At 43.0% G+C, this 23481-nt stretch overlaps 1 protein-coding gene across 2 annotated transcripts in view; it reads left to right on the plus strand.

Moving 5' to 3' along the window:
- The window catches only part of DYNC1LI1 (dynein cytoplasmic 1 light intermediate chain 1), a 141705-nt gene that overhangs the window by 99254 nt on the left and 18970 nt on the right, over positions 1-23481 (plus strand). For both annotated transcript variants that reach the window (XM_033930100.1, XM_033930101.1), the window contains 2 exons: positions 11-70; positions 3226-3270. In XM_033930100.1, coding sequence (XP_033785991.1) covers positions 11-70; positions 3226-3270 — 105 coding nt within the window. The remainder of the gene's footprint in view (positions 1-10; positions 71-3225; positions 3271-23481) is intronic.

Consider the following 23481-nt stretch of genomic DNA (forward strand, 5'->3'; position numbering starts at 1 on the left):
TTTATTGCAGTTTGTGCATGAAAAAGAAATTGTAGCAGAAGATGATCAAGTATTTCTTATGAAACAACAGGTAAATGGACTTAACATTGAATCAATTTGTTGATAGCCTTAATGTACTTTATTTTGGAGATACTGTACATAAAACATCTCTCTCCAAAAATGAACCCTCTGTTAAAAGGCAGTGGGAACCCAAAGAAAAATCTGTGCTGGAAAGACCTTGAGGCATTAAACAGTTGGCCTCTGGTATGCTAGGATTGTTTTCCCAAGAGCTGTTATGAAAACCTAACCAGGATGCTGAAGAATTGATGGTTTCATATTCCAGCCCTCTTTGTAAACACTGCTTGGTGAACTGCAACAATGTTTCTTAACTTGTTCAAGCCAAGTCTAGCAAATATCAACCGAGTACCATCGCCCAAGCTCCGCCCCTGATCCCACCACCAATCCCACCCCCATAATAATAGTACCAATTGTAATGCGATTTCTTCCATCCATTTTTCATATACACACAATATAATATAACATAATGGCAACCACAAAATTTTAAAAAAACAGCACATTGTATGCAGAGAAAATGTTAATTATCATTTATATTTGGGGGGTTTTCAAAGAGATCTTAAAGGTTTTAAAGATGACTTTAAAATATGTAACAATTTATAGAAAAATAGACAAATATAGTGCAAAATATAGACAGCTGAGATAAATTCTCAAAACTGGCACATTTTGATCACTAAATTGAAAATAAAAATCATTTTTTACTACCTTTACTGTCTGGTGATTTCATGAGTCACTGGTTGCACTTCCTTGTGACTGTGCATCCTATATTTCTTTTTTTTTCTGCCTCCTGCATGTTTCCTCTCCTCTAGACCTCATTCCCTCCCCCAACCAACATTTCTGTCCCTCCATGAGTGCAACTTTTCTTCTTCTTTCCTCCACCCCTATTAGCAACAAGTCCTCCTTTCTCTCGCGCTCTCACTGTCCATCTGTCTTGAGAGATCCAGGCATCTCTCCCACCTCTACTGCAACATCCAATATTTCTCCTTCTCTCATCCCCCAGATCATGTGTAGCATTTTTCACCACTGTCCACCAGCTCCTTGCCACATCTGTCCCTCCATCACTATGTCCAATATTCCTCCCCTTTGCAATCCCCTTCAATCTGTCCGTCTGTTCCCTCTCCACTACCATATCCAATATTTCTCCCTCTCATCCTTCTCTTCCTCATGCATCTCTGCCTCAATGCTCTCTCTCACTATGCCCAACAATTTTCCTCTTTCTTCTTTTCCCCATGTGCACCATCTCTCACTCACACACTCATGATCAAGTCTCCCTTTCTATTCCCTCCCTCTTGTGTCCCAAGTTAGTGCTCCCTTCCTCCCATCTGTGTCCCATGTTCATGCCCCCTCTCTTCTTCTGTGTCCCGAGTTTGTGCCCCCCGCCCTGCCTTCCAGCCTTTGTCCCAGAATCATGCTCCTCCCATGTCCCAACATGCTCCTTCCCCCCTCCTTTCTCCCTTTCTCCCACTATCATGTCCCCTCTGTCCTTTACTTGCTCACTCCAGAGCTGCACTCGCTCCCTTCAGGGCCTTCCAGCTGGTCTGCTTCTTCCAGCCTTCAGGGACACGGGTAGCAGCTCTTACACTCTACACATGGCTGACCCACAAGCCTTCCCTCTGATGTCAGCACTGATGTCTGTGAAAAGGCTTCCAGGTCATCTACATACAGCGTTTAAGCCGCTGCCCACATCCCTGTGTGGTTGAAGGCCGAAAGGAGCAGCCCAGCTGGATGGCCCTGAAAAAAGTAACTTGGATCTCCTGCTGAACCGGAAGGCTTCCCTCCAACGTCGGCTCTGACATCAGAGGGAAGCCTCCCGGGTCGGTGGAAGGGAGAATGTAGGAAGGAGGGCATGGGATCCCCGCTGGTGGCAGAGGGGGGGCGCAGGCAGGAATGAGGGCATGGGATTCCCAGCAATGCCCATTAAGGAGGAAGGGGGGCAGGAGACTCGCACAGTGCTGTGTACCCCAAACAAGCAGCTTGCGTACTGCCTGTTGAGAAACTCTGATTTAATACATCTCTAGAAGGAAGTGCGATGAGAGAAGGTAGAGAGACCAGTTGTGGAGAGTCACACATGTAGTAAAGATCAATGAAAGAAATAAAAATACTGGAAAAGAATTTATAAAAGCACAAAGAACATGAAGGCAGAGAGGAGGCATAAGAGAAGAGCACAAAAAAGCAGAGATATAAGACAAACTAGATACAAAGGTAAAGATTTCTGTCTAGTTGGGCTAGGTCAGGGGTAGGCAACTCCAGTCCTCAAGGGCCGAAATCTAGTCGGGTTTTCAGGATTTCACCAATGAATATGCATTGAAAGAAGTGCATGCAAATAGATCTCATGCATATTCATTGGGGAAATCCTAAAAACCCAACTGGATTTTGGCCCTCAAGGACTGGAGTTGCCCACCCCTGGGCTAGGTCAAGAGTGGGGAGTAACTAGTATTTTGGCCAATAGTCACCAGGATATACAAGTTATTTTACTGAAGGAATAAGGGGAGAGCAGAGGGAGTTTTGACAGTATATGATGCCATGATCTGAAAAATTTTGGTAATGGAAAGAACCTATAGTCCAGTCTCAAATTGAAAGAAATGGAGAGGACCATCATGTTCCTTTTTCACAAAAATAAACAATCATCCTGTCTTAAGTATGAGAGGGTATGTATAGGTCAAGGTGGACTAGATAGGTTATGATTAAGAAGGAGGAGAAGAAAAATGGAGTGGAGTAAATTGGTGAGATAAGGTTGTGAAGGAAGAGAGACTGGTGGGATATTCAGTACTTTCCTGGCTCCTCTTTTAGCCATGAGTTCTTCCAGTGTGCGTACCTTCAGCTATGCTCTACATCTAAGTATGGCCGGGCTATCTATGGCCATAACTCTGCCATACTTGTTTTCCTTTTTACAGACATTATATGTGCCAAGTTGAGCACCCACAATCATTTTGAAGCGTTGGCTCCTATGCAATGTACTGCATTTTTTTAAATTAAAGAAAAATCCCTTTATGATTTATTTAAAAAAAAAAAAAAAAAAGCCTTTTCAGGAGTATGTTATAAACTATTTGCTGCTTGGTCTAAATAGCAATATGCCTGCAGACGGCTATCCTCGATTGAAAAATAAAAACTGATACAGTTTCATAGTTTATGGCAGTTTTGTATGATATGCTGTTTGTTTTGTTTTTTTAGTCCCAGTTAGCAAAGCAGCCTCCTTCTGCAGCTGGGCGGCCAGTGGTTAGTATTCTTTATATATAGAGCAAGTAAGTAATGTTGTTAGAAAATACCTTGGTAAGTTAGGCGTGTGATTTATGTGTGCATTTGTTTTATGAAAGTTTATATTCTAGATCTTATTGCATAGATTATGTTTACCTGTATATATAACTGATGACTTAGGTGGAAATTCATCAATGGGAGCTAAACACTAAGGCCCAGATTCACTAAAGATAGCGACTCAATTGCTGTTGGCCGATTTTTAAACAGCGATTGATTCACTATCTTTTTTTGCTTGCAAATGATTTGCACGGAGGTGTCAGGACTTCTGCTGGCTTTTTTTTTTCATCTTTTTTTTTAGGGACCAGATATTTTGTGTGTATTACATAGGCAAAATATCTGGCCAATTAAAAAAAAAATCCTCCCCCCTACAAAGCGGTCTCTCCCTTCCCCCCTCCCCGAACCCCCAAAAATTGCAGGAGGAGTGCCTACTCCCTCCTGCCATCGGCATTCCCCCCACCGCGCTCAGAAATATGGCAGGAGAGATGAGGGATGCCAACTCCCTCCTGCCATCAGGCCCACTCCTTCCTTCCATCCCCCAAAACAAATGGCAGGAGTGATGCCCCATCCCCATACCCTTAAATGTTGGGAGCACCCCTGCTCCGGAGACCTTCAACAATGAACTGCAGGCCTTAGGCCCTGCTCTGGTGCATCATGTGATGCACAGGGAGGGGCTTAAGACCCTGATTGGCTCAGGAGCCTCTGGCTCCTCCCTTGGGAGGGGCCTGAGGTGCCCGAGCCAATCAGGAACTTCCTTAGGGAGTAGCCTAAGGAAGTCCCTCATTGGCCATTGCTTTGGCAAAACAATGGCCATTCAGGGACTTCCATAGGCAAGATTTGAGAACCCATAGACGAGGACCCTTACTCAGGACCCCTAACAGAGAAATCTGCCCCAGAAGAACACCTAAGGGATATAGCCAAAGTGGTTGCTGGAGGATATCCGTAAGATACCGAAAAAGAGCCCGCCAATATTGAACAAGTTGGGGACAGGTCCAAAAAGAATGTATGAAAGTATTTGAGGCTTGATGACACCGACGACAAAGATCCAAGGAAATACCTCCCATCAAAAAGAGACCATGTTGGGAAACATAAGCATGACATAAGACACAATATTGGCACTCCCGCAATTCCGCAGAACCAACCCAGGAGGGAATAAGCCGAAAGAGTCGAAAGAAGTCCTCTCAAATATCCATAGCCAAATCTTTGCCCCAACGAGCTAAAATGGATGCATTCGATTTAGCTGGAAGACGTTGCACCAATTGCCAGTGAAAATACGCAATAGACAGTGATTCCTTAGTATCAGGAGCAAAAAGATCATCCAAAAGTTGAGCTACATCCATTGATAAGGAAGCAGCAGACAATGACTTTACATAATGACTTAATTGTCCATAAGCAAAAAAGCTCTCTCCATTCCCCCCTCCCCCCAGACCTCTCAGGGAAGTCAAAGGTATCAGCCGGCTGGTGGAAATTTAAATGTGAACTTGGCATGCCACACCCGAGTACGCCCATGCTTTGCTTAACACATGTTCAGTAGTTTGTCTGGAATAGTTTATGTTATGGCACAGTATGGGGTATAGTATTAGTTTGGCCTGGTTTTTTTAATATTAACTCTACAAGCAACCAGATATTTTTCTGGCATCTATTAATCCCCATGGGCGCTGGTTAACCGAGTCTAATATATACTGCTGTTTTTGAGGATATTTAGAGTTATCAACTAACTGGTTTTCAGCAGGCCTGGCTGATTTACAGGGTGGCTAGGCTGGCTGCTGACAGACCTTTAAAATAGACAATAGAAAAGCTGTGAATTTTTTGGTACTATTGGCCCAGCATATCTCCTGTATGTGACATCTTCCCCCCCCCCAAAAAAAAAAAATAAATAATAAAATTAAAAAAATCCTCCAAATAAGCCTTGATACCTAGTAGCAGCAGCAATTTAAAACGGGTGGCCTCTGGTTGACTTCAGGGCTTTCCCTCAGTTGCATCTTGCCTGCATAAAGACAGGAAGCTACATCATAGAAGGCTGGATACAATTGAGGGAAGGCTTTGGAATTGGGCTGAAGCAGCCTGTTTTACTCATAATTTCTGCATCTTTCCTTGCTGAATATCTGCTTGGTTTGCAGATTGGATCGGAGGGTGGGGGGAAGAAATGGAGGAAGAGAGACATTGAAAGGAGAAGAGAAAGGGGAGAGATGCAAGGCGCAGCTACCATTGAATGAGCAAAATGCCCAGGGCTGCCCCGGGGTAGGGGCTGCCTTCAGTTGAACCCTTCTCTCCACTCCCTGCAGTTCTGGCATCCGTCCCTTCTGCTGCCCCACCTGGAGGTGTGGCATCTCTGTTGCTCCTCCTCCATGATACTCCAAATGTGTGACAGATCACTGGTAGAGGCACTGATGGAAAAAAGCCTCCCTCTGTCCAACCCTGCCAGAGCCTTTTTTCTGCAGCATCTATCTTCCTGTGGATAAGATACCAAAGAGCAGGAATGTCCAACAGGTAGATCGCAATCTACCTGTAGATCGCGGAGAGGTCTGAGGTAGATGGCCAGCCCCACTTGACTCCATCTCTCCAGCAGCTTGCCCAATCACTAGGAGAGAGCTTGTGCTGTCAGGTTGTCTGCTGAGAGCTTGCCACCACTGCTGATCCTTTGCTTGTCTTTTTCCCCTGCCTGTGGGTGTATTGGGGGTGCTTGCAGTTTTCATGCCATAGTTTGTGGGTACCCCAGGGGGCCACCGCCCACACCTAACGACGATACACCACAGGCCCGGTGTCATACCTGGTCCCTGCCTCTCAGAATTATCCATTCCTGCCCCCGCCCCAACACCCCTTAGAAGTGTGTTATATACCGGGCGATATCCATTCGCCCAGGCTTTACCTGAATACACTTTCCATATTAGTTGTCGTGTGCTGGTCGTTGGTCGCTTTATAATTCACTTTCATTAAATGCTTTCAGACAGATACAACAAAGTGTCAAGAATTTAGTGATTTTGGTGAGCTTTTCCAATTTTATTCTAACTTGCCTATGCCTTGCCTTTGAATTGGTTCACACCACTGTGACTTTTGCTTGCCTCTGCAATTTTATTTTGCCTTGCCTTTGTGTTGATTCTACACAATTTATTAAATTGTTTGTGGTGGTATTTGAACTTGTTTGGCGGTATTTGATTTTATCTGGTTTGCTGGACAAGTAGTGTTTGAGTTTTTTTGATAATTGTTTTGATTATTGGTGCCAGTATGATGAATTCTTATTTTTACTTTTAGAATTGCATGTGTTGTTTTGGCATCATCCAGAAGTCTTCAGTTCCTGTTGATCTTTAATACTTTGGGACAGTGACAGTTTTTGATCAGATTCAGCCAATGTTTATACTAACTTAGCAGATTTGGCCTTCTTACATCGAGCCACCCCAGTATAACGAAGATGAGTGTTCCAAAGAAGAGCAAAACCTACCACTTTCATGATGAATGGGAAATGGACTACTTCTTCATCATGGTGAAGTTGTTGTCTAATTTGTAATGCCCCAGTATCCTTGCCCCAAAAAAGTAATCTGGAATGTCGTCATAAGGCTCTGCATAGCAATCAGTTTGATGCTGATTTTCCACCCAAAAGTGAAATTCTTAAACTGAAGCTCAAAGAACTTAATCGAAATTGGCTACTCAGCAACAGTTAATGGCGAAGCCAAAGTCACATTCGGTCAATGCAACCATAACATCCTTCAAGGTCAGCAACCTGATCGCAAAGAAATGCAAACCTTTCACTGAAGGGGAATTTGTAAAAGATTGTTTCTTGAAGCAGCTGACAATCTTTTTGAAGGATTTAAAAATAAGAAACAGATCATAGCTGCTACTCAAGATGTACAATTGTCAAGAAACACTGTCGAGCAGCGAATAGAAAAGAAGTGTAGAGACAATTGTTGAAGGAGCTCTCAAATTGTGTTGCTTTCTCACTCCAACTGGATGAATCTACTGACATAAGAGACATAGCCCAGTTACTAGTCTTTATCCGGATGGTTTTTGAAGACTTCAGTGTTAAAGAACTACTTGGAATGATTCCTTTAAAAGGGAGAACTACCAGTCAGGAAATATTCAGTTCATTCCATTCTTTTGTGACAAAGTGTAATCTTCCATTGCATAGACTTGTTTCTATCACTACTGATGGAGCAAGAGCAATGACAGGTGAGGTTAAGGGATTCGTAGACCTCTGTAGACAGCATGATGACTTCCCAGATTTCCTTTCTTACCACTGGATCATTCACCAGCAAGTTTTGGCAAGCAAAAGACTCAATATAAATACTGTCATGGACATCACTTTCAAAATTGTAAATTCAGTTCGTGGAAGATCACTTCAAAGATGGCTTTTCAATCTTACTCTTGATGAAGGGGCAGCAGAAATCATTTTGCACACATTTTAAGTAGGCACAAATTTCTGCAAAGATTTCGTGATTTGCTGAATGAAATAAGGAGAAGGGAGATGACCAAGCAGAGTTGGAAGATGAGGAGTGGTTATGTGATCTGGCATTTCTCGCTGACTTTACAGGCGAACTAAGTGATATGAACCTTGAACTACAAGGTAAAAGAACAAATGCATTGGCAAGATGAGTACAGTTTCATCCTACAAGAGCAAATTTGAGCTAATGATGACTGACCTTGTAAACAACACTTTTGATCATTTTCCTAATCTAATCTAATCTTCCGTTTGTGAGTCGCACAAACCTATACAAGCTCTAGGCGACAGATCAAAGAGGAAGTGGGAAAGTAGTAGGGGGGCATGGAGAAGCAAGGGGAGGGGCCTAGAAGTAGGGAGTGCTATACAGAAGCTGAAACAGTTAATTGTCAAAGAGGTGGGTCTTCAGGTTTCGTGATGACCTGTTTCGTGATTACGAGTTTACACCTAGTAATGTCTACCACGAACTTTCAAGACTCAAAGTAGACAAAGCTATGGGGCCAGACAATCTACACCCCAGGGTACTCAGAGAGCTGAGTGAGGTTCTGGCTGAACCACTATCCGTACTCTTCAATCTTTCCATGCGCACGGGAATAGTACCCCTAGACTGGAAAACAGCTAACGTAATTCCACTCCACAAAAAGGGCTGCAGAACGGAGACAGGAAATTACAGACCGGTGAGTCTTACATCCATAGTGTGCAAACTCATGGAAACACTGATCAAACAGGAACTTGACAAAATTCTAGATGAAGAAAATCTACGTGATCCACATCAACACGGATTCACCAGGGGAAGGTCCTGCCAATCTAATCTGATTGACTTCTTTGATTGGGTGACCAGTCATCTGGATGCTGGTGAGTCCCTTGACGTGATATACTTGGACTTCAGCAAAGCTTTTGATAGCGTTCCACACCGCAGGCTGTTGAACAAACTAAAATCGATGGGATTAGGGGATACATTCACAACATGGGTAAGGGATTGGCTAGATGGTAGGCTTCAAAGGGTGATGGTAAACGGTACCCCCTCCAAAACGTCAGCAGTGATGAGTGGAGTACCTCAGGGCTCCGTCTTAGGGCCGATTCTATTCAATTTATTCATAGGAGATTTGACCCAAGGACTTAGAGGAAAAGTATCACTGTTTGCCGACGATGCCAAACTATGCAACATAGTTGGCAAAAGCAGTGTGCCTGACTTTATGACGCAGGACCTAAGACAGCTTGAACAGTGGTCATCAACTTGGCAGCTGGGCTTCAATGCTAAAAAATGTAAAGTAATGCACCTAGGCAAAAAAAATCCACACAGAACTTACACACTAAATGGTGAAACCTTGTCCAGGACCACGGTGGAACGTGATTTAGGAGTGATCATTAGCGACGATATGAAGGCTGCCAATCAAGTAGAGAAGGCATCGTCCAAGGCAAGACAAATGATGGGCTGTATCCGTAGGGGTTTTGTCAGCAGAAAACCTGAAGTCATAATGCCGCTGTACAGATCCATGGTGAGACCTCATCTCGAGTATTGTGTTCAATTCTGGAGACCACACTACCGAAAAGATGTGTTGAGAATTGAGTCGGTTCAGCGAATGGCTACCAGGATGGTTTTGGGGCTCAGGGAACTCACGTATGAAGAAAGGTTAAAAAAACTGCGGATGTACTCACTGGAGGAGCGAAGAGAGAGAGGGGACATGATTGAGACCTTTAAGTATATTACTGGGCGTATAGAGGTGAAAGATGATATCTTCAGTCTTACAGGGCCCTCAGTAACCAGAGGACACTCGCTGAAAATCAGGGGAGGGAAATTTCAGGGTGATGCGAGGAAGTACTTCTTCACTGAAAGGGTGGTAGATCATTGGAACGAGCTGCCTCAGAGGGTGATTGAGGCCAGCAGCGTGTTAGATTTCAAGAGAAAATGGGATATTCATGTGGGATCTCTAGGAGAGTAAGAATCAGGGAGTGGGTCATTGGTATGGGCAGACTCGATGGGCTATAGCCCTTTTCTGCCGTCAATTTCTATGTTTCTATGTTTTTCCTGAATGCGGTGTAGTTTGTCTTGTTCCTGATTACTTCTGGTAGGTCATTTCAGGTTTTTACACTCAGATAAGTTAGAATAGAGTAGAAAATGTGTTTGTAGTGGAGGTATTTTGTGGATGGCAGGTTTAATTGAATTCTGTTAAGGATTCTTCTTGATGTCGACCAAACAGAAGAGAATAGTTGGATGAGAGGGGCTGCTGAGTTTCCATACAGGATCTGGTGTAGAATACATAAAGGATGATATTGGGAGCCAATCATTTGATTGAATCATATTTCTTTAATTTGTAGATTAGTCTAACGGCTGTGTTCTGGATGAGCTGCAGTTTGTGGATAAGAGTGGTGTTGATGCCAAGATAGGTGGAGTTGCAATAATACGCAGGACCAAATGGAATAATATCCAAATTTTGTTTCTCAGAACGAGAAGTATGTGACAGAAATCTGTTCTGTTATCCAGGAATTTGAAAAAGATTTTGTGACTTACAAAAAAATTGGAACAGTTGTGGAGTACTTGTCATACCCATAAGGAGGAAGGACAGGTGCTGCTGCACTGAGGTGGTGGTGGGGATAATGAGGGGGAGAAGTGCTGGACCTGGGGGGGGTGGGGGAGGTGACATGAAGAGCTGCTCCTGGGGATGGGGATGGTGGGAGAAGGTGAGAGGAAAAGGTGTTGCTGGACCTGGGTGGCGGGGGGGGGGGGAGAAAGGTGAGGGGGGGAGAGGTGCTACTAGACCTGGGTGGAAGTAGGTAAGGTGAGAGGGAGAGGTTTGATTGATTTATTATCTTAATATACCGCCCATTACTCTAGGTTTGAGTAGTTTACTTTCAAAATAATAGTTTAATGAGTAAGCTTTACAATCTCAAACACATTAGAAAATCACATTATTTACAGTCTTAATAATAAAACAAAAAATAGAATGCCTTTAAAAGATGGTCCATGCCTCTTATAATAACAAACAGCTCTGCTTCTAAAACATATTAATAGTTGATACTTCAAATCTTAAAATAACATTTCAATAACTGATACTCACTTCAGAATTAATTACCCTATACTTCAGATGATGTTTCAAAAGGCTGAGAATAGCATTTGGTAAGATGTTTGGGTATTAAAGGAAAGTAGTCTTTCTTAATTGTTGTGTTTGTGTGTGTGAGAGATAGAGAGGGGGCTTGTGTGTGTGTGAGATGGAGAGAGAGGGGGCTTGTGTGTGTGTGTGAGAGAGAGGGGGCTTGTGTGTGTGTGGGAGAGAGAGGGGGCATGTGTGTATGAGAGAGAAAAATAGGGGGCGTGTTTGTGTAAGAGAAAAATAGGGGGCGTGTGTGTGAGAGAAAAATAGGGGGCGCGTGTGTGTGTGAGAGAAAAATGGGGGGCAGGTGTGTGAAAGAGAGGGGGGCAGGTGCGTGTGTGAGAGAGGGGGGCAGGTGTGTGTGTGAGAGAGGGGGGCAGGTGTGTGTGTGAGAGAGGGGGGCAGGTGTGTGTGTGAGAGAGGGGGGCAGGTGAGTGTGTGAGAGAGGGGGGCAGGTGTGTGTGTGAGGGTGCAGGTGTGAGAGAGAGGGAGGGCAGGTGTGTGTATGTGTGAGAGAAAGAGGGTGCAGGTGTGAGAGAAAGAGGGTGCAGGTGTGAGAGAGAGGGCAGGTGTGTGTATGTGTGAGAGAGGGAGGGCAGGTGTGTGTGTGAGAGAAAAAGAGGGTGCAGGTGTGAGAGAGAGGGAGGGCAGGTGTGTGTATGTGTGAGAGAGGGCAGGTGTGTGTATGTGTGAGAGAGGGCAGGTGTGCGTATGTGTGAGAGAGGGAGGGCAGGTGTGTGTGAGAAAGAAAAAGGTGCAGGTGTGTGTGTGAGAGAGAGGAGGGGGGCAGGTGTGTGTGTGAGAGAGGAAGAGGGAGTGCAGGTGTATGTGTGTGAGAGGGAGGGCAGGTGTGTGTGTGTGAGAGGGAGGGCAGGTGTGTGTGTGTGAGAGGAGGCTGCAGGTGTGTGTGTGAGAGAGAGGAGGCTGCAGGTGTGTGTGTGAGAGAGAGGAGGCTGCAGGTGTGTGAGAGAGAGAGGAGGCTGCAGGTGTGTGTGTGAGAGAGAGGAGGCTGCAGGTGTGTGTGAGAGAGAGGAGGCTGCAGGTGTGTGTGAGAGAGGGAGGAGGGGCAAGGTGTGTGTGTTTGTGTGAGGGGGGGGCAGGTGGAGGTGTGTGTGTGCACATGTAGCTTGTGTGTGGATATCTTGTAGCATTCTGTTTTTTCATAAGTGGTATTTCTGTTAAGTCCCTTCTGGATTCAGTACACTAGGGTCCAGATTCTCAAAACTTTAACGCCGTTGCTAAACTGTTTTGCAGCAGTTTAGCCTGTACGCAGTTTAGCAGCTTTATCAAAAGGGATTATCTCTGTTTTTAGCGAGGTTTCTAGCAGTCTCCGACACTGACATGAAAATAGGCTCTTCAAAAGTGAAATGAGCCCTTCGCTGGATTCTTAAAAAATGCCAAGCCATTTTCAAAAAGCGGCATCAGGTTTTGGTGGCAAAAAATAAGTGACTGGTCCAGGGGTGCCGGTCAGTATCAAAGATCTGCCTCTGGATTTATTTCTGGCTCTCTCTGGATCTCAAGTTGGTCAATTGCTTCCTGCAGATTCCTTATTTCCGAATGGAAACCATGCGCACAATCATTCCTGCTATCTCCCCTGGGGTCTTCTAGCGTCCTTGGATCTCATGGAGATTTTCCTCCATATTCCAATATTTCTGGAACATCGTAGATTTCTATGTTTCTGATCCACGGCTCTTCCCTTTGTGCTTATGACAGCTCCCTGCACTTTCACTAAGAAGTGATAGTACTTGTACTAGTTTTTCACCACAGGCAGGGTGCCTAGGTCCAGGTTGATCATGCTCCATCGTGATATAAGTGTGCCTGTACGGTGGAGACAGTGGTCTCTCTGCTAGAGAGTTGGGTTGGATTGTCAACTTCAGAAAGAGCCAGTTGACGCCATCTCAGACCTTGGAGTATCTGGGCCTTCTCTTCGACACCCAGCAGGGTAGTGCGTTTCTTCCCGAGCCATGCAGTCTGAAGCTTCAGCAGCTGATCAGAGATCTCCTGAACCTTCCAGCTTCTACGCCCTAGCATTATCTGCAGGTGCTAGGTTCCATGGTAGCCTCCTTGGAGAACATGTTCCCTCTACAGGAGTCCCTTTTCTTTTGGTGGTTTAAGGCCTTGAGCATGTGCAAATGCTCAAGGCCCAGCCAAGAGAGAGGATCTTTGGGCACCGGCATGTCCTGTGCGTTGGTGCCAAATCAGGGTAAAAGATGCTGTTTGGGTGCTCAGCGGGGGATGCAGGATTACAGGGGGAGGGGGATGCCAGATCACGGGGGGGGACGTTCACTAGAGGGGGGGTGCAATGGCAGTTCTCGGGGGTGGGGGTATGGAGCAGCGCCGGTGGCCACGAGGGGGGAACGAATCAAGCAAGTTTCCATTTTTTCCTATGGGGAAACTTGCTTTGATATACGAGCAATTTGGTTTACGAGCATACTTCTGGAATGAATATATATATATATATATATATATATATATATATATATATATAATTTTTTTCCATGTGCTTTGCTTATGTAATGCATTATTAAACATAAAAAATAGAAGCCCCGTTCACCTATATGAGGACACCTCAACCACGCCCAAGTGATGCCTAAGTCACGTCCACCTAACTGAAGCCTATCTAGCACCCAAGTCGCACTCGAAAGTGGACCTGCTTTTGCAAGCAGTCCTCTTTCTAAAAAAAAAATTTAGAATTTAGAATGATATATATAGATATATGTATATATATATTTTTTTTTTTCCATGTATTTTGAGGAACATAAAGGCCAAAAGAGGAATTGGACATGTGCTGAAGGTACAAGTTTGACTGATGAATGAGACTGACTATGATGGTAATAATTACCAGTGGGGAGAAAGCAAATGACTCTTTAAAAAAATGCTCAGAGAAGTGAAACTCTGAAGAGGGGGTGAAAACCTCCTCTTGAGGGAAGAGTTTACCGTCCAGTCATTGCATTAACTTGTGAAACATCACTCTCTGACCACTGATAAAATATATATCAATAATTAAATACTTCTTGCAAAATCGACATGAAATGTTCAAAAAAATTTTTATGCAAAAAATCCCTCTCGCTGGAAAAATGATGCAATGCACTTATCTGTGAAATACTCTTAAGGATCTTAGGGCTCTTGGGGGTCTCAACGCGGCCCCGTTTCGAGTTCTGATTCAGGAGACCCAGATACACTTTTTAAACCCTCTGTGCAATCGTAATGCCTTTCCAAGAGATAATCTGAAATACAACAATACTTTTATCAATGCCACACACAGCGCAGAAAAATGCTCAAACTACACTGTGGGGTAACGTAACATCTTGTTAGCAAACAGAAGAAGGAAGGAAGCGCTGAAAAATCACATACCGTTCACTGAATTCTGAAGTTCCAAACGACGGAGACCGCTACCCACCTCACCCGATTTATACTAAAAAGAGGGGGAGGGGGAGGGAAACATGATGACGTCATAACGTCAAAAGGTTACTGTTGCAAACGAACTACTGTCACTGTAAATAAAGGCTGTTGAAAAAAATGAGAAATTGTTGAATTACAGGAAAGCAACCCATTCTATCTCATTATTTAACCCATGAGGATGTAGCGTATTCAATTCAAATATCCACTTTTGTTCTTTACGCCAAAGCAATTTGGGTATGTCACCCCCTCTAGTAGTGGCTACTGAATCCAATACAGAAAATTTCAAGTCAACTGGATTGTGTTGATGTTGAAGCCAGTGTTGAACAAGGGGAGCTTCTTGTATGCCGGATTTAATTCTGCTAATGTGCTCACCTATCCGAGTTTTGACACTCCGAATTGTGCAGCCCACGTATTGTAAACCACACGGGCATTGTATTATGTACACCACCTGTTTTGTGTTGCAATCTGAGGCCGTGGAAATGAGTTTCTTTTTGGTAGTGAGGCTCATCTCTTGTAATGGAACACTGTGCGGACACATTTTGCAATGGCCACACGGGTTATGCCCACCCACGGTGTTAGAGGCTTCCTGGGATGGGTGTATGAACTGAGAATGAACCAATCTTTGTTTTAAATTTTGGTTTTTAGAGAATGCAAAGTGAGAGAGTTCTTGAAACTCTGGGTGATACTGCATGATATGCCAGTGTTGCTTGATGGTACGTTTAATGTGAAACGCTAAGTGTGAGTATGGTAAAACACACACTAAGGGTTGTTCCTCAGATTTAGGGTGAGACTCTAACAACAGTGGACGATTGGCGTACAGCCCCCTCTTGTAGGCTTTGTGTATAACTGTGGCAGGATACCCTTTTTCCCTGAACCTCACTTTCATGGCGTCTGATTTAAGAATGTAATCCTGTACTGAGGTACAAAGTCTACGAAGCCTTAAAAATTGCCCCGCAGGAATATTATCCCTCAGATGTTTTGGGTGAAAGCTGTCATATTGTAGGAGATTATTCCGATCTGTGGGTTTGCGATAAATGCTTGTCTGAAAACTACCATTAACCAACAAAATACTGATGTCCAAAAAAAGGCACTCGATAATAATCTTTAATCATGGTGAATTGCAGATTAACATCACAGCTATTGAGCCATACTAAAAACTGGTCCAATTCTCTTTCGGTGCCCATCCATACTCCAAGGATATCATCAATGTATCGTTTCCAAAACATCAGATGTTGCCAATATACTGAAGGATATAAAAAGATCTTTTCAAACTTGGAAACGTAAAGGCAGCCATTTTGGCTCCCATGGCTGTACCCTTGATCTGTTTATAGAAGACATCTCTGAACTGAAAATAGTTCATGCCCAGCGCAATGGAGGCCAATCTTGTCAAAAATTCAATCCTAATGTCAGAAATGGCCAACGCCTGTAGTTTCACTTTGATGATGTCTATTGCTTCACGTTGAGGTATATTTGTATATAAAGCAGTGATGTCCAGGGTGAAAAGTATAGCACCATTAGTAACATAGTAACATAGTAGATGACGGCAGATAAAGACCCAAATGGTCCATCCAGTCTGCCCAACCTGATTCAATTTAAATTTTTTTAAATTGTCTTCTTAGCTATTGCTGGGCAAGAATCCAAAGCTCCACCCGGTACTGTGTTTGGTTCCAACGGCTGAAATCTCCATCAAAACCTACTCCAGCCCATTAACATCCTCCCAGCCATTGAAACCCTCCCCAGCCCCAAACGGCCATATATAGACACAGACCGTGCAAGTCTGCCCAGTACTGGCCTTAGTTCAATATTTAATATTATTTTCTGAGTCTAGATCCTCTGTGTTCATCCCATGCTTCTTTGAACTCAGTCACCGTTTTCCTCTCCACCACTTCTCTCAGGAGCACATTCCAGGCATCCATCACCCTCTCCATAAAGTAGAATTTCCTAACATTGCTGTTGAATCTACCACCCCTCAACCTCAAATTATGTCCTCTGGTTTTACCATTTTCCTTTCTCTGGAAAAGATTTTGTTCTACGTTAATACCCTTCAAGTATCTGAACGTCTGTATCATATCTCCCCTGTCCCTCCTTTCCTCTAGGGCAGGGGTGTCAAAGTCCCTCCTCGAGGGCCACAATCCAGCCGGGCCTCCAGGACCTCCCCAATGAACATGCATAAGATCTACCAGCATACAATGAAAGCAGTGCATGCAAATAGATCTCATGCATACTCACTGAGGAAATCCCGAAAACCCGACTGGACTGCAGCCCCCGAGGAGGGACCTGACACCCCTGCTCTAGGGTATACATATTCAGGGCTTCCAGTCTCTCGTCATACGTCTTCTGGCACAAGCCTCTTATCATTTTCGTCACCCTCCTCTGGATCGCTTCAAGTTTTCTTACGTCCTTCACCAGATACGGTCTCCAAAACTGAACACAATACTCCAAGTGGGGCTTCACCAATTACCTATACAGGGGCATCAACACCTTCTACTGGCTATGCCTCTCTTTATAAAGCCCATAATCCTTCTGGCAGCAGCCACCGCCTTGTCACACTGTTTTGTCGCCTTTAGATCTTCGGACACTATCACCCCAAGGTCCCTCTCCCCGTCCGTGCATATCAGCTTCTCATTTCCCAGCATATACGGTTCCTTCTGATATTAATCCCCAAATACATTACTCTGCATTTCTTTGCATTGAATTTTAGTTGCCAGGCATTAGACCATTCCTCTAACTTTTGCAGATCCTTTTTCATATTTTCCACTCCCTCTTTGGTGTCTACTCTGTTACAAATCTTGGTATCATCTACAAAAAGGCACACTTTTCCTTCTAACCCTTCACAAACATATTGAACAGGATCGGCCCCAGCACCGAACCCTGAGGGACTCCACTACTCACCTTTCCTTCCTCTGAGTGACTTCCATTAACCACCACACTCTGGCATCTGTCCGACAGCCAGTTTCTAACCCAGTTCACCACTTTGGGTCCTAACTTCATCCCTTCAAGTTTGTTCAACAGCCTCCTATGAGGAACCGTATCAAAGGCTTTGCTGAAATCTAAGTAAATTACATCTAGCATATGTCCTCGATCCAGCTCTCCAGTTACCCAATCAAAAAATTCAATCAGGTTCGTTTGGCACAATTTACCTTTTGTAAAGCCATGTTGTCTTGGATCCTGTAACCCGTTAGATTCAAGGAAGTACACTATCCTTTCTTTCAGCAACACTTCCATTATTTTTCCAACAACCGAAGTGAGGCTCACCGGCCTGTAGTTTCCTGCTTCATCCCTGTGACCACTTTTGTGAATAGGGACCACATCCACTCTCCTCCAATCCCTGGGAACCACTCCCGTCTTCAGAGATTTTTTGAACAAGTCTTTCATAGGACCCGCCAGAACCTCTCTGAGCTCCCTCAGTATCCTGGGATGGATCCCGTCTGGTCCCATTGCTTTGTCCACCTTCAGTTTTTCAAGTTGCTCATAAACAATCTCCTCCGTGAACAGCGCAGAATCTACTCCATTATCTCGTGTAACTTTGCCAAACAATCTCTGTCCTTATGCAGGATTTTCTTCTGTGAACACAGAACAGAAGTATTTGTTTAGCACATTTGCTTATTCCTCATCACTCTCCACATATTGGTTCCCAGCATCTTTTAGTTTAGCAATTCCATTTTTCATCTTCCTCCTTTCACGAATATATCTGAAAAAAATTTGTCTCCCTTTTTTACATTTTTAGTCATTTGTTCTTCCGCCTTTGCTTTCACCAGACGTATCTCTCTCTTGGCTTCTTTCAGTTTTACCCTGTAGTCCTTTCTGCACTCCTCTTCTTGGGTTTTATTATATTTCACGAACTCCAACTCTTTTGCCTTTATTTTCTCCGTCACTAGTTTGGAGAATCATATTGGCTTCTTTTTTCTCATGTTTTTATTTATTTTCTTCACATAAAGGTCCGTAGCCATTTTTATCGCTCCTTTCAGCTTAGACCACTGTCTTTCCACTTCTCTTATGTCCTCCCATCCTAACAGCTCTTTCTTCAGGTACTCTCCCATTTCATTAAAGACTGTACATTTGAAATCTAGGACTTTAAGTATCGTGCGGCCGCTCTCCACTTTAGCCATTATATCAAACCAAACCGTTTCATGATCGCTACTTCCCAGGTGAGTACCCACTCGAACATTAGAGATACTCTCTCCATTTGTAAGGACCATATCCAATATCGCTTTTTCCCTCGTGGATTCTGTCACCATTTGTCTTAGCAGAGCCTCTTGAAAGGCATCCACAATCTCCCTACTTCTTTCCGATTCCACAGATGGAACATTCCAGTCCGCAACTGGCAGGTTGAAATCTCCCAACAGCAGCACCTCCTCTTTCCTTCCAAGCTTTTGGATATCCACAATCAGATCCTTATCAATTTGTTGTGATTAAGTCGGAGGTCTGTAGGAATGTTGTTAAATGTGGCCAAAAACTTAATCATGCTGGCTGAGTCCAAAACGTATGAAGGTGCTAAGGGGACTCGATCTTTGAGATATGAATCCAAAATAGATGACAGGGGTTCCAATACTGACACTATGCCTGAAACTATTGGTCTCCCCGGGGGATTGGTGAGGGATTTGTGGATTTTTGGAACAAAGTAAATAACTGGGGTTTTGGGATACTTGCAGGATAAAAACCTATATTCCCTCTCAGTTATTACCCCCATTTCCAGCCCCTGAACCAAACAATGTGAGATAACATCCTGAATGTCTTCTATTGGATCTTGATGCAAAACCTCATAGTATATAGTATTTAAAGTGGAATGCCATTTTAAATAAATGCTCTCTCGATCTAATGCTGTTAGTCATAGAGACCACAAAAATAGAATTACAATCATACAATAGTGAGTTTCAAACAGCTAAAGAAGGCCTAGAGAGCAGTCTGGCTGCAGATGAATACAGTAAATCTTTACAGGAGTTCAATACCAAGATAGAAGGGTTCAGGGAGGATCTCAGAAAAACCAAGATCAAAAAACTATGCCGCGACGACTTAGATTACACCAAGGGATTTGTTTATGCTTGGATGGACAAATCCCGTTCTGCCAAGCGTGGCAATCGCCCCACATACACACACACATCATCTGACACATCTGAAGATGATAAAAGACAGGAGAAAGCTCCTGCAGCAGGCCCTAATGTCCATTTTCAAGGGGGACCAAAACCCAACACAAAAAGACCAATCAGATCAAAACCTATGAGAAATCAACCCTAACATCCAATATCTTTAATCTTTCCCACAGAAATCTCACCTCTGTAGAAATATCACTGTTAGACAAGGGGCTTTCATTTGTACCTTCAAGCACTTATCAACCTTTTGATACCCTTATCGCTCTATTTAAATTTATCAGGAAATGTAAACTTAAAATTTTTTTTCACAAAGATGAGGCTGATAGTCAAGGTAATATCGTGTTAGACTCAGAGACCTCTGTACAATTAAAACTACAAGTTAAATCCACATGGTGTCCTCCTGGCACCGTGGACCCTCACATACAGGCCTTTGAGAACCTCATACTAAAGGAAGTAGGAATCTTAGAACATCAACATTCCCCCTTTCGGTTTAACCTCTCCCATTCACAGCGCATGGCTTTAAACTCTTTAGCCATAGACAATAGTATCATCATTCGACCAGCTGATAAGGGAGGTGGAGTAGTTATTTTAGACTCAGATCAGTATGTGGCAGAAGCCCACTGCCAACTGACAGATACTACATACTATGAAGTTTTGCATCAAGATCCAATAGAAGACATTCAGGATGTTATCTCACATTGTTTGGTTCAGGGGCTGGAAATGGGGGTAATAACTGAGAGGGAATATAGGTTTTTATCCTGCAAGTATCCCAAAACCCCAGTTATTTACTTTGTTCCAAAAATCCACAAATCCCTCACCAATCCCCCGGGGAGACCAATAGTTTCAGGCATAGGGTCAGTATTGGAACCCCTGTCATCTATTTTGGATTCATATCTCAAAGATCGAGTCCCCTTAGCACCTTCATACGTTTTGGACTCAGCCAGCATGATTAAGTTTTTGGCCACGTTTAACAACATTCCTAATGATGCTATACTTTTCACCCTGGACATCACTGCTTTATATACAAATATACCTCAACGTGAAGCAATAGACATCATCAAAGTGGAACTACAGGCGCTGGCCATTTCTGACATTAGGATTGAATTTTTGACAAGATTGGCCTCCATTGCGCTGGGCATGAACTATTTTCAGTTCGGAGATGTCTTCTATAAACAGATCAAGGGTACAGCCATGGGAGCCAAAATGGCTCCGTCCATAGCCTGCCTTTACGTTTCCAAGTTTGAAAAGACCTTTTTATATCCTTCAGTATATTGGCAACATCTGATGTTTTGGAAACGATACATTGATGATATCCTTGGAGTATGGATGGGCACCGAAAGAGAATTGGACCAGTTTTTAGTATGGCTCAATAGCTGTGATGTTAATCTGCAATTCACCATGATTAAAGATTATTATCGAGTGCCTTTTTTGGACATCAGTATTTTGTTGGTTAATGGTAGTTTTCAGACAAGCATTTATCGCAAACCCACAGATCGGAATAATCTCCTACAATATGACAACTTTCACCCAAAACATCTGAGGGATAATATTCCTGCGGGGCAATTTTTAAGGCTTCGTAGACTTTGTACCTCAGTACAAGATTACATTCTTAAATCAGACGCCATGAAAGTGAGGTTCAGGGAAAAAGGGTATCCTGCCACAGTTATACACAAAGCCTACAAGAGGGGGCTGTACGCCAATCGTCCACTGTTGTTAGAGTCTCACCCTAAATCTGAGGAACAACCCTTAGTGTGTGTTTTACCATACTCACACTTAGCGTTTCACATTAAACGTACCATCAAGCAACACTGGCATATCATGCAGTATCACCCAGAGTTTCAAGAACTCTCTCACTTTGCATTCTCTAAAAAACCAAAATTTAAAACAAAGATTGGTTCATTCTCAGTTCATACACCCATCCCAGGAAGCCTCTAACACCGTGGGTGGGCATAACCCGTGTGGCCATTGCAAAATGTGTCCGCACAGTGTTCCATTACAAGAGATGAGCCTCACTACCAAAAAGAAACTCATTTCCACGGCCGCAGATTGCAACACAAAACAGGTGGTGTACATAATACAATGCCCGTGTGGTTTACAATACGTGGGCTGCACAATTCGGAGTGTCAAAACTCGGATAGGTGAGCACATTAGCAGAATTAAATCCGGCATACAAGAAGCTCCCCTTGTTCAACACTGGCTTCAACATCAACACAATCCAGTTGACTTGAAATTTTCTGTATTGGATTCAGTAGCCACTACTAGAGGGGGTGACATACCCAAATTGCTTTGGCGTAAAGAACAAAAGTGGATATTTGAATTGAATACGCTACATCCTCATGGGTTAAATAATGAGATAGAATGGGTTGCTTTCCTGTAATTCAACAATTTCTCATTTTTTTCAACAGCCTTTATTTACAGTGACAGTAGTTCGTTTGCAACAGTAACCTTTTGACGTTATGACGTCATCATGTTTCCCTCCCCCTCCCCCTCTTTTTAGTATAAATCGGGTGAGGTGGGTAGCGGTCTCCGTCGTTTGGAACTTCAGAATTCAGTGAACGGTATGTGATTTTTCAGCGCTTCCTTCCTTCTTCTGTTTGCTAACAAGATGTTACGTTACCCCACAGCGTAGTTTGAGCATTTTTCTGCGCTGTGTGTGGCATTGATAAAAGTATTGTTGTATTTCAGATTATCTCTTGGAAAGGCATTACGATTGCACAGAGGGTTTAAAAAGTGTATCTGGGTCTCCTGAATCAGAACTCGAAACGGGGCCGCGTTGAGACCCCCAAGAGCCCTAAGATCCTTAAGAGTATTTCACAGATAAGTGCATTGCATCATTTTTCCAGCGAGAGGGATTTTTTGCATAAAAATTTTTTTGAACATTTCATGTCGATTTTGCAAGAAGTATTTAATTATTGATATATATTTTATCAGTGGTCAGAGAGTGATGTTTCACAAGTTAATGCAATGACTGGACGGTAAACTCTTCCCTCAAGAGGAGGTTTTCACCCCCTCTTCAGAGTTTCACTTCTCTGAGCATTTTTTTAAAGAGTCATTTGCTTTCTCCCCACTGGTAATTATTACCATCATAGTCAGTCTCATTCGTCAGTTTAGCTACTTTACTGACTAGTGTTTATACATAAGTCCCTGTAATTGTCCTTAACGAAGGTACAAGTTTGACATTTATCCTAGAGAAATTACTGCTTGGAAATCCAGAGGATATAAGCTTGGCTATGGAATTGATATGCAATTTACTATCTTGAGTGTGTATGGTGCAATGGTTAGAGCTACAGCCTTAGCACCCTGATGTTGTTGGTTGTGACAGAAGCAAATTTTTAAAAAAAGGATTAAAAGATAAATAAAATATAATAGTGGTGCCAGCATTTCACTGCATACTATTTTAATGGAAACAGCATAAAATTGCCATTCTAATGATGTCATAATAATGAGACATAATAACGTTATAGATGTTGTGAAGATGTCTGTGATGCCTAAAAGGCGATTCTGTAAAGGATGTTTTAACTATTTAGACGCATCTAGACTCGCTGAGCGCAATTCTCTATAGTACTTCTATGCATTTTAGAATTTCACTCAGCATTCTACTGCTGGATGTCTAAATAACGCTTACATTTTAGACATCCTTTACAGAGTCTGGTTAACAATTTGGAATAATTGCCTCCTCATCTGTGTCTATGAACTACATCAATAATTAAACATTTGTTGGTCAAAACTATGATTGAAGTTTTTACAATGAGTAAGAATGAGTGCCTCTAGCTTCTCTCTCTTAATATTAGACCTATGTTTGTTCAATCTTATTCTGAAACATCTTGTGGTTTTCCCAATATACACTTTGTTGCAAGGACAAATTATGGCATAAACCGCAAACTTTGTGTTACAATTACTAGAAAATGTGTCAAATATTTTTTCTTATCTGATGGATTGACAAAACTATTTGTTTGTAAAGTGATGTCACTGTTCTTGCATTTGCCACATTTAAAATGACCTTCCAGGCCAGATGATGGCAAATCCCTTTTAGTTTTCAACATAGATGGACTCAATAATGCCTTTTAGTGTTGGTAAGTACTTGAAATAGAGTTTAAAATATGTAACATTGCCCATGATACAGAAATACATTTTAGGTGCATGTGAAGGCATTTCTCCT

This window comes from Geotrypetes seraphini, chromosome 2 (assembly GCF_902459505.1).
Source record: "Geotrypetes seraphini chromosome 2, aGeoSer1.1, whole genome shotgun sequence".
NCBI classification, from domain to species: domain Eukaryota; kingdom Metazoa; phylum Chordata; class Amphibia; order Gymnophiona; family Dermophiidae; genus Geotrypetes; species Geotrypetes seraphini.